The 12,057-nt window shown below is 38.1% G+C and overlaps 1 protein-coding gene across 5 annotated transcripts in view; it reads left to right on the top strand.

Moving 5' to 3' along the window:
* LOC134530895 (alpha-L-iduronidase) overlaps positions 1-12,057 on the top strand; it is a 57,181-nt gene that overhangs the window by 34,460 nt on the left and 10,664 nt on the right. For all 5 annotated transcript variants that reach the window (XM_063366183.1, XM_063366182.1, XM_063366179.1 and 2 more), the window contains 3 exons: positions 4,208-4,344; positions 5,610-5,728; positions 10,847-10,966. In XM_063366183.1, the coding sequence (XP_063222253.1) occupies positions 4,208-4,344; positions 5,610-5,728; positions 10,847-10,966 (376 nt within the window). The remainder of the gene's footprint in view (positions 1-4,207; positions 4,345-5,609; positions 5,729-10,846; positions 10,967-12,057) is intronic.

The raw sequence follows: 12,057 nt of genomic DNA, 5'->3' as shown, positions 1-12,057 counted from the left end.
AAATACGTGAAATCTTCAATATCAGTAACTCCTTTCCGAGTAACTTAGAATAAACACCCCCGTCGCATATTTTCCGAAATTGAAAGTGAATATAAGATTAAGTTCTGAATTAATAGTACAGTTTACTTCCGATAGACATTCAACGGTCTGGAATGCCCGATGGTCCAGCACGGACTTCGGCAAACCAAACAAGCTTATCTATATAAAAAAAAAACTGTCGTTTTAGTGCAAAGGTCGAAAACACTAAGCGGTAGTCGAAAGCGCTCTGCGCGGCTTTGGGACTAGCCAGTAGCGTTCGTTTTGGTTCGAGATCGCTCGGAAGTGATCGGTGGGGCATCGTGTTTTCTTCGGCAGAACATGTTAGTCGTTGACGGAAAATTTTGTTTTGGATTTTATGTACTTGTGTTGAAATGTTTATCCTTATGTTCCTGCTAAACAATATATTCTGCCAAACAACCATATTACAGATGTATTTGTTCTTTAACTTAGCGTTCAGTGATAGCGGAAGATGCCTCCCGATAATACAGAAATTTCAGTAATACGGCAACTGCGAAGTCCCAAACGTGTCGGATTATCAGAAGTTTCAATATTGGTTGAGTTGGGTTGCGGAGGTAGAGAGTTTCGTACTCAAAACACCATTAATATGAAACTTATGGACACACTCCATCGCAACAAAATTCACAGTACGAATAGCTTCAAATCTGTTTCATTTATCAGTTTTTTTGACGCATGAATGTTTGAGTTGTATAATACACAGTGTTTTGAACAGTGAGCGAGTTTTTCAGTACTCGCCAGATTTGAATAACATCGAACCTCGGTGACGAACAAATTCACGTATTCTCATGTTGAAAATTCACTTACAATACTGAAGCATACAGTGACCATAAAGTATTTTAATAATCTCTCTTTCAGAGGAGGCTTGAACCCCCTGAGGATATAAACAGTAATAAGAATAATCATATGAGATAAATTATTCAAGAGCGGTCATTTCACTCCTTATCAGCACCTGTAAGATATTAGTTCCTGTTTAAAGAACATGCAATTTCAAAACGTTTACGTTTATTCATACGTTAATAACATAGAAGTATATTCAAAATGGTACAACAGCCAGAAAATAATGTAAACATGTAAAGATATAGAAGAAGTAAAAATGTATATAAGCGTCTTCGAAAGGAAAAATGACTAGATACATTTTAGTTAAATAATGGTAAGCGCAAACGTATATGTACGCTTCAATGGCTAGATCATAACCCAATGCCAAACATCCATAAAAATTACAAAATAATAATCTAACATTAAATTATTTACAATCGTGTAAAAACACGTAATATCAAATTGAATACAAAAATACGTGCTCTTTACTAAGTATTTTACGTAAGGTGCGCACACACGTGATTACGTACATACTTGATTACGAAAGAAATATCATAGTAACAAGAATAAATACGTTCTATACGAACCAGGGTGATTAAAAAATTACAATGTGTTATATCGCGTGAATTAAAATAGATAATGAGTAACGCAATTTAAGCGTCCGGTATGATCAAATGCAAACATTATACGTTGAAACAGAAATATACTTTAATAAGAGCACTTAAGAACGTACCGCAACTGGTTCCGATCATGGGCGGTATTTAACAAACGCAGAAATACGTGAACAATAATTGTTGACAACACATAAAAATTAGAACGTGGCAAGCTGAAAAATAATTTAAGCAAAGAGAGTTGCGTATTAAGTTATTATAAGAGCCATTACAACAATCCAACAGACGCAATCCCAAAGCATAATACGTACACGCCCATGACCGTATCCGTGGAACCTCTACACGAACACAAGGTGTGTCTGCTCGACACGAAATTTAAGGTATAATTCTTTCAAATCATACCGAGCGTGATAAATATACGCAAATTGTGTTTCAACTAAAATTCTGGACGCGAATCACACATAGTTTCCGCGCCAACCACTAGATTACGCTGCTGGAGCAGCTAGTCAACTATCAAAAAATTCGTTTTGCAGAGGGTTAAACTATATAATGAAACGGCTTCGATAAAAACAACAACAAAAAAAAAGACTTGAAAAAATTCCCAAACCGAGGCCTTGGACCTGATTTTCGACAAGGAATTTTATTAAATCACTGCCCATCTGGTTAAAAATCACTAAACTGTAAATTCTATTAAGTTACCGTTCAGCTTTTTGATTTTTGGTTCGTGCCATCTGCCACAGATGGCAGCACAACGGTTACACATTTTCGTTCCATACGACTTTCGTTCCATTCACAAAATTACTACCGCTGCTGAGATATAATCATAAAAAAACTTCTATCGAAATGAATACTTGCATGTAATAAGACATGCGGACGTGTCTCATGCTTGTAGGTACCGTAGATCTTGGCCACAAAAAAAAAGTGCTATTGCGCAACCCAGATTGCATTCTACCTTATGTTAATTCTGCAGTTTTTTTCCTCAGCGCTTGCATCGCCATGATTCGGGCGTAGTTATGGATCGTTAGCGTTACTCTGCACATTGTTGCGAACAGAATAAAGTTTGTTTACGATGGATGTAGTTTAGTTTAAGGAAAACATACATCGAGAAGAACGATGTTTTAACAGCCACAGGGTTATTAGTATAGCACAGCCCTTCAGGGAAAAATTGGCCAAAGGTACTTGAAATGATTGAACCAACGGTGCCGCAAGACTCAAAGACAAGCATGAAGGTTCGCAGTACGCAACCAAGTAGTGCAAGGCCAATCTGGACAACGTCGTCGCGATTAGGCACAGTTCATACTTTAAACTTAGTTCTGAGTAGCCGTGGGCGCTAAATACGAGTATGAGTTATCAGGCCCAAAATAGGGTTAGTTTACGAAAATGGCAGAGAGGTACAATATTAAACAGGTATAAGTAATAGAAAAAATAGGATAATATTATGAGTCTCCCCAAAGTTTAAAAATATTTTATTATATTCGTGTTTGATTTACCCACACAAAGGCTTTACGCATTGGATTCCTTTACGTAGTTCAAATCCAAGCTATACTATTTTGTAGAATATTTATAGATATTACATAACTCCCAAAATTTCTGCAAAATTTCTGCTCCATCATATAACCACACGAATTTTCGCCATACTTCAATCCGTATAACATTAAAAAAAATTGGATGATTAAAATAAAAAGGTATTAATAAACCTTTGTAGATTGGTGTATAAAAATATTAAAGGCTGTAACGTTGGGCGAAAATCTGCAGGACTCCCAGGGGGCTTTTTGATTCCAAGGGGGCCCGGAGCCCCTACCCCTCCCCCCTTCACGCGGGGATCTACGCCGCTGGCTGTAACAGGGAAAAGTAGTCAATTGAGGTCTCAATTTAGAGCCTTTATGGTGAGTTAAAATAAGCCTTAGTAAGAGCGTGGAGACCCTGCAACGGGTGACTGACTGCCAGCCCCGATGTTTCATGTTCTTGTGACGAGAGAGGGAGAGATATACAGTCTCATCCGTACCTCATAGTCAAGCCGATAACAGGAAAAAAAAAAAAAACAATTCCTAAATAACCTTCCCTACTCTAAATTTTTAGACAAATTAATGAAATATTTTTTCTACGCCATCATAAATAAGCCTATTAATGTTAACAATTCAAAATAAAATAAAATATTCTGTACTATTGAGAACAAATTTGGAAGACTGTACGCCGCCAAAAAATGTGTAATTGGGCAAACTTGACTAATGATACTGTAAAAGAAAAATTACTTTGCCAACCTAGCGAGCTGTTTGAAAAAAAAATCGCAAACTAAAACAAATAATGTGCTAAGATATCAAACATATTTTTTTACAGCGTGAATAATCAAAAGTTGCCCGATTTAACAATGTTGCCGTATGAGTCGAGGACAGCATTTTTTTCCCCAAAAAAATATAGCATGTTTACATTCGTTTAAAATTGTCATCAATAGTAGGGTTATTTATGATAGAGTTAAAAAAAATTTTAATCACAGTATCTAATAATATGGGTGCAGTAGATTTGTTAAAACTTCGAAAAAAAAAATACTATAAGACTAAAATAACGACACGTTTTGAATTTCCGTATTTTTGAATTGAAAACCGTAATTTACTGGCCTATGAACGGTTCTCGGCTTGACGATGAGTTGTAGGACATCCTGTGTACATAGAGAGAGAGAGAGAGAGAGAGAGAGAGAGAGAGAGAGAGAGAGAGAGAGGCTGTAGGCTGGCGGTGCTGGCCACGAGGGGCGGCGCCGGTGGCGACTGGAGCGTCGCGACGCTGCTGGTGTTCAGCAACAACACCCAGGCCGGCGGCGCGGGAACCAACGTCACAGTTTCACTGCGGCACCTGCCATCGGCCGGTGAGTGCGCCAACTATACTCGCCTGCCCTCGTAAATATTAGCAGAGGATAACGGAACAGTTCCGGGATTTGTTTTCACAATAGCAATTACGATAGTCTGATTTGATTCGGACACCATAAACACTACCACCAACAACACTGACACCAACAACCCTGACACTACCAACCCTGACACCAACAACCCTGACACCAACAACCTTGGCACTAACAACCCTGAAACCAAAAACCCTGGCACCAATATACCCGGTCTGACACATCAACCAGTAGCAGCTAAGGCAGGCTCAATGTGCCCTTCTACAGTCCTCCAGCTGAAGCTGGGGACTAGGCGACATTTTGGCCAGGACCCTCCGTCACTGCCATTATCAAGTTAACTGCGCAGCCAGTAACATCACTTAACTCTCGATCCAGTGGAGGGGCCTGAATATCACAACTAGGACTTCCAGAGCCCAAGCAGCCTGGCCTGTAGGCATCAGGCTCCTGATTCTTTGGGGCGTACATTACAACCCCAAGAAAATAATCATCCAGTCGACGTACATGTGCCCACATTGCAGCCTCATTATCAAGTCTATAGTTTGTTTCACGCTTAAATTTCGGGAGGCTACAGAGTAAATGGCGAACACTGTTGCCAGATTGATACAACCTATATTGTTAAAATTAAAATTAATACTTATTTTGTATACCATCGTTTATCATTATAACTTTTATCAGTTTATTTTTTAATCATACCATTTCTTAATTTTTATAATACCATAAAATATTGTCTACTGACCATATTATTACAGTTGTAGTCATTCTGATCGAATAAATAATTAAATGCTTAACGCCAATTATTATTTCACAGGAGAAACTATTTGTAACAGTCGGTCACTATTAAATACAAGGAATATAATGAAATAAAGTGCAATGCTGAAAATAAAACTTCTTAAATATTAATTATATGAATAAAATGTTTATTTAAACGGTTGAAACAAATATGACGTCTTTCAATTACATCTCCTTATAAAAAAAATGTCAGATTATGCTCTTGATGAAATAAACAACGAAAATGTATTTCAAAAATTTTCGTCCCAAATAACAAATTTTCCGGAATCTAAAACAAATTTTCATGACACAGCAAAGTTGTGTCTGAGACTTGTGCGCTGCGTGGCAGCAGAGCACACGGGAACGAGGACAATGCGCTGGCCAGAGCAAGCAGATGCACGCTGCGCTGCACCAGGGAGCACCCGACTGCGCAGACGACAGGCGCGGCTGCGTGTTGTGCGCAGGCGCGAGGTACGTGCTGCTGCAGCTGGGGTCGAGGCCGGGGCCCGCCGAGGCGTGGAGACGCGCTGGGGCACCGCGCTACCCCGACCCGGCGCTCAGGCGACGCATGCGCTCCGCTCAGGTGAGCGCGCCCATCGAACCAGAGGAACCGTTTCGATACCGCGGTCTCCATGCGGAGCGGTAGAGGCAGCCGAAATACGCCGTAAGTAGTATGTAAATGGTGGTCCGGGGACTGGTTCTCGATTGTGGATGGTGGATGGGGTCCGCCATCATGGATTATGATGTCACAGCGGCCATTTTGGATGAACTTGATCTTGACCTCGACCTTTAAATTTTGTACAAATTTGCCAAAGAAATGACTTAAAAATTTCCAGGTTGTAGAAAAAAAATTCCGCTAAAAAATTGCAAAAACAGAAAATTCAATTTTCGAATGAAAAAATTCCTGTTTTATCCCCCCAAAACATCAATGGCTTGAAATGTCCTAAAAGTGGCTTAAATTTCCCATAGAAAAGCTGCTCTAAGCCACTTACCTAGACCATTAAGATTTCATGGCCACCATTTTGAATAGTTCGTTACTGCCGCCATCTTGAAAATCTGTAATATCAGAAAAATACGGAAATTTTTTAAAATTAATAAAAAAATATTAAAATTCTAATAAAATTTTGAATTAAAAACGCACACACGTCAAAGGTCAAGGTTATCCAAGACGGCCGCCATGACGTCAGAATCCAAAATGGCGGACCCCATCCACCAGTCCTCGAACCGCCATTTATATACTACTGCATTCTTTGATGCAACAGTTTGCTATGTGAAAACAAAATGGCCTTTGCGGCCATTGTCAGGAGCTGTTTAGCTTGTGGGCTCTAGCCACGTCAAAGGCGAAGACGTCGGAAACGTCTCGGTTGACCTTGCAACAGAGCAGAGAGGCGGATCCATCGCAGAGCAAGCCGGACAATCGCACTCTTGTTACTTGTTTGTCTTGTTTTCTATTATAAATATGGACATTGATGGGACCAACATTAAAATTTCATTAGCATGTAAATTAAAGAGCTGGTCAATACCATCTCCAATTCATGATATCGTATTAGAAAAACTTTAAAATATTTTATTTCCACGTACAACTACTGATTCCACAATAATTTTATCATAAGCATTTATAAAACTGACCCGAGCATAATTTATTAGGAAAGAATATAAAAAATCTATAGCCATATTAGCAGAACCATCATCGAAATTTATGTTCCAGGTTTGCTTAAAATTTGGTTTGCAAGAGTTAATTTTTACAAAATTTTCCAGGGGAGCACCTCCATAAAAGTAAATAGCTGCCACTGAGCACACATCGGAACATTTCGCTGATTAATGTCGCGATAGGCTAAAATTCAAATAAGCTACTTTCATCTTAGTGCTTCTTCTCCTGTTTGCACGCAACTTATTAGGAGGACTGTAGACCAATGAGAGAAACACTCAACCAAGGCTGTAACGAATCACGGGCTACTTCGTTGGGACGTCTCACAAGACATAATGCAGCCAATGAGGGGGTAACATTGTAGTGAGGATGAGCAGAACTGGGGAGTCCTTCCTAGAGGTCATTGAACTCGTGAATTTTTCCAGTTCCTATCTTGCAGTTTTCATCTGCAGGGCAGTAGTTACCATTTGCGAAGAGATTTTTCGTACCAGCAGTGTGTTACAACTTTGTAGCTTTCTCTGTGTTTTGTGGTTGACTGGGTTTATCTAAGGTGCATGTCTACTGCACCAAACATAGCCATTCAGTGCGGAATTAAACACGTCCTAAATAGCTTGGCCCGATAGAGGAACGGTTTCTCTTGCAGACGGCTGCCAATTACAAAAGAACAACCACGAAAAATAAATGTCCTTACCTATATGCAAGTAAAAATTATACTATTAGATATGAAATATGAATAAATCTGAAATAATTTTTTTTTGTAAATTAAACAGGGTAAATGCATTAATTCCATAGCTAAAATAGCACCAAACTAATTTATTCTGTAGCAGTTCCAGTAACGTTATCTTACCCCGAATACGTGCTCTGGGTAAGTTTAGTCCCCACTTGCAGTGGTTTTATGCAAGTGACAACAGTTATGAAATTAGATCGCACAGGAATTTGGACAGCGCTTCAGAAACGGCAACCTTTCAGCTTGCAGGTGGTTCGAACGTGTAAAAATTTGCGTTGCTTTTAAATTACGGGCTCTATATTAATACATTTTTTCCTTGGCATCTCGTCGTTTACGGATATATTCTTTTTGTCATGTCCTTAAGAAAATCACCAAAAATTCTTATTTTAGATGTTAAAATATCAAATAAGTTTAAATGTATATAATAACGCCATACCATATGAATCGAATACCGTTACTTTTCATTGATATGTAATTCTGAATACATATTGTGATTTTATTTAAATACTTGCATTGTATAATTGTTTCACTTATTACTTTGCTAATCATTGAACTGAAAAACTCATTACTTAATTTGATATATTTGATATACTTAATTTTATATAGAAACATTGTGTCTTATTTAAGAAAATAATTAATGGGTAGGAAAATTAAATTTTAAAATTTTATTCCAAAAAATTATTTTACAGCTTGAGTTTATGATTTTTTTTTATAATCTCACGCATGAATACAGTGATTTTGAATTATAACTAGGTGATAGGTTAATTAATGCATTTAATTGTTAGTAAAGAATTTTTAATCGAAAATTAGGTCACGATTCTACTAAACCCTTGTTTGCTCTCTGGAATGCAAGTAATCAAATTATAAACCTTATACTTTAAAAATACATTTCAAATGCAGCCTAGTTAAAAAAATTATGGTTTCGTAATATTTTAAGGAGGAGTGTTCAATTTAAACGCACTGGCCTGCTTGTGCTAGCACTACTGAGTCTAAAAATGACGATGTAAAAATAACTCAAGCCAAGATAAATAATTGACACCAATTCCTTTAACTGTACTCCAACCCAGAGATTCTACACTAAATTAAAACACAATTACACAATTATTTATTAAATAATAATTTCTTTCTAGCGGGAAATGGGGCGAAACAAACCACAAGTGATTCGCGGCAAATGTACGCAGGAACAGCTCATCACGGCGGTATACTTGTTCAGCAGCGGTCGTAATGTTCCGTGTATAACATCACTTGACCACTTGTTACATAACACCTGGTTTTAGAAACTAGGTAGGGACAGATCTTTGACAAATAAAAAGAAAATTAATCTTGTTTGTAAAATCAAGATGATGCAAGTAATTGGTTTTGGTTTGACAAGAAAGCTGGTTTGTGAGGTAGTTTATAATCCCTGTACTTCAAATAAAATAATAAAATAAGTTTCCAAGTTAAAAGCTGGGAGAAAATAGTTTAAAGCTTTCATGCTTCGTCACTCTGAGCTGCGTATGAGAACTCCTAAACCTCTGAGCTATGGTAGGTTGATTGTTTCAACAAAGAAACATTGAGACAATATTTCACATTTTTACAAAAGACCATTTCGGAAATGAACTTGTCAAACACGCCGCAACTTATTTATAATGTTAATCAGACTGGGCTTCAGTTGTGCTACAGATCTCCTGAGAAAGGAAACAAAGAGTCTATGCGACAACAAATTCTAAGAAAGGAGAAACAGTTTCTGTTGTAAGCTGTGTAAGTGCTACAGGAACAAACTGGATTCCCCCTTTAGTAATCTTTAAAGGTAAAAATAAAAATAAAACTGGAGTTTGTGGATGGACTTCCACCTGGGTCAATTTATGCAATGATAAAAAAGGGAAATGTTCTTATTTTAGATGGGCATGCAAGTCACCAAGACCTCGGTGTTTTCAATACAGCCGAATCACTTGTAATCCAACTTTTTATTTGGCCTGTTCATTGCAGTCATGAACTTCAACTGCTGGACAAAGGAATTTTTAAATCTTTAAAATTTGCTGGACAGAAGCAGGTGACACATTTTGAAGAGCGAATTTTGGTTGCCCTGTGGGAACGCTCCCGGTTGGTGAAATATTTTGTGTGCATAGTTGAGATCAGCCACTAATAATGCTTGTTTCCTCATTTCGTGCAAACGGAATACACCCATTTAATCCTAACATTATTTCACCCACTGCATTAGCTCATACATCAAACATTCAGAAAAATCACAACATTCGAGTGACCTCAACTCCATCGTAGGTGCCGCTAATGGAACTTCCCAATAATTTCCAGTGTCGAAAAAAAAATTAGGCCAGGTTTCTTATCCATTATTTAAAACATTATTAGAGACACCATAAATCAAAAGAATGCAACCCAGTACAAGAAATCTAAGAATTAATTCCATGCATCACTGCCACGAAAACTTTCATTTCCTGGTACGCCTAAGCCAATTACATTACTATCAAACTCTGGAAGTCCACAGGAACTAAGATAACTAGTTACTAGTACAGATTCTAGCAATTATTGTGTAGATTGTGAATATGTGAGATTGATGATACAGGAAAAAAGTAAGCTGTGTTCAATGCCACAAAATGCAGTCGTTTGTCGCACGAAAAGTTTTGTGTAGGGTTGGTATCCGAAACTGGTCTTTGTGATTTCTGCACTGACTCTGACAGTGAATAAAGGCTGCCTCTCCGACTTTGTTGCCTTATATGTACATTATAATAACTGACGAATAATTTGTTTATTTCTAATACTGAAATTGTTTTGTATTGTGGAGTTAGTGTAGCTTATAGGGATGTAATAATACCACTCTGCATTGAATAATATTGTTAGTAAAGATAAAGAAACATTAAATATTAAAATATTTTACCATATTTATCATTTTTTAGCGTTGGTGAGTACCTGGATATTTTATTAATTAAAAAACTCTAAATTTTAAGTAATATAGAATTTTGATAATTAGTGGCGTTTGTGCGTACCATTACCATGTTTACAGTTAGAATTTTATAAAATCAAAATGTTTGTTTTGACAATTTTTACTGTTTTGCTATTTTCATTAACTTAATACTCGTAATATAAATGCATGTGAGAATATATTGAGTGTTGATATTATCTTTATGTGATGTATTATTAAAGAGAACTCAGTGTTAGAGTTACGGCTTATTGTAGTGTTTATTATTTTCTCTCCTCGCAAGGAAAAATATTCTTTCTTTCGTCTGAGCTTTTACAATAATTAAAATTTATCTCACAATACCCTTTGTATGAACACGGAGCCGGTGTTCTGCCAAGTGGTTCGGAGTTGTTGTTTTTGTTGTTGTGCGCAGGGCCCAACAGAGATCGCTGCCGGCGAGGCGGGCAGTTCCCTGCACCTGGGAGTGCAGTTGTCGCTGCCGGGAGTTGCCCTGCTGCAACTGTGCTCCATTCCGACCCTACCGCCAGCCCAAGTGAGCACACTGGCCTAGAGCCTGCCTCGCGCGGTTCAACCCGCCTATCTTAGGCCGCGTCCAATTGGACTGATTTTGTCACGTGTTCCGATTTTGTACGAAAGAAGGTTGACTTATTTCATAACGTATTTTTTTATTTATATGTAACTCCTTAGTTCTTGGTAGGAGTAATTTCGTGAATGGAATGGAAGTCGCATGGAACGGAAGTGTGTAACCACTGTGTTGCCATCTGTGGCGCATGGCGCGAACCAAAGTTCACAAATACAAAGGAAAACTTTTCTGTATTAAATGTTTGATGGATCTTAAAAAGATGGACGGTATTTTATTTTAGTAAAATGTTTAATGTAATTTCATCTACGAGACGAAACAACGCGGCGCTGGCGTCGAATTCCCTCCTCCCCCTTCAAAACTCTCTCCCTTTTTCATTCCCTGAGCCAGCCGCCACCCTTCTCCTCTTGACCCGTTAGGTTCTTGCTATATAAGCCCTTGGGGCCTTTTCCCACTTTCAGACTCACTTGATATAAAGAGCTTAGCGGATCATGTAATTTACTATAAATGTAGAGACGTAATTTTAAATGTGCGACGTGAGATTACGACGGAACATGGTACGTGTTTATCATTTTTTATTGTGCTGTTGTCTGTTTACTCGAAGTTGCTGTTTCTGGTCAGCCGTTATTTAGCTTCTTTTGGCATCAAAGTTAATTGGTTTAGTTTCGCCCCTCGAACCATGTTGAGTCGTGAAACATCACGGACGCTAGTATTTGCAGAGTTCCGTTTTGATTTAAGGAAATTCGTTAAGAATTTCAAAATTAATGAGTCCCTTTGACTGTTTCTTTCTTTGTAAATTTATTGATAAGACGTTAAGTTCTACAGTTTGTTCACCTGAGAATTATCGCATTCATATTAGTTTATGCTGCGTAAATTTACGCGTTGCCATTTTACTGTGAACTAGAGATACAGTAGCGTAGCCAGGATTTGTGTATGGGGGGTGTTAAGAAGCATGCCGCCCCCCCCCCCCCCCCCGTATTAGAGCGTTGGGTCCGGGTGTCCTCCCCCGGGAAAATTTGGATTTTAAGGTGTAAAATAATGCT

This window comes from Bacillus rossius, chromosome 3, assembly GCF_032445375.1.
Source record: "Bacillus rossius redtenbacheri isolate Brsri chromosome 3, Brsri_v3, whole genome shotgun sequence".
Taxonomy (NCBI): Eukaryota; Metazoa; Arthropoda; class Insecta; order Phasmatodea; family Bacillidae; genus Bacillus; species Bacillus rossius.
The sequence above is the reverse complement of the archived record's forward strand: the minus strand, read 5'-3'. Positions and strand labels throughout refer to the sequence as shown.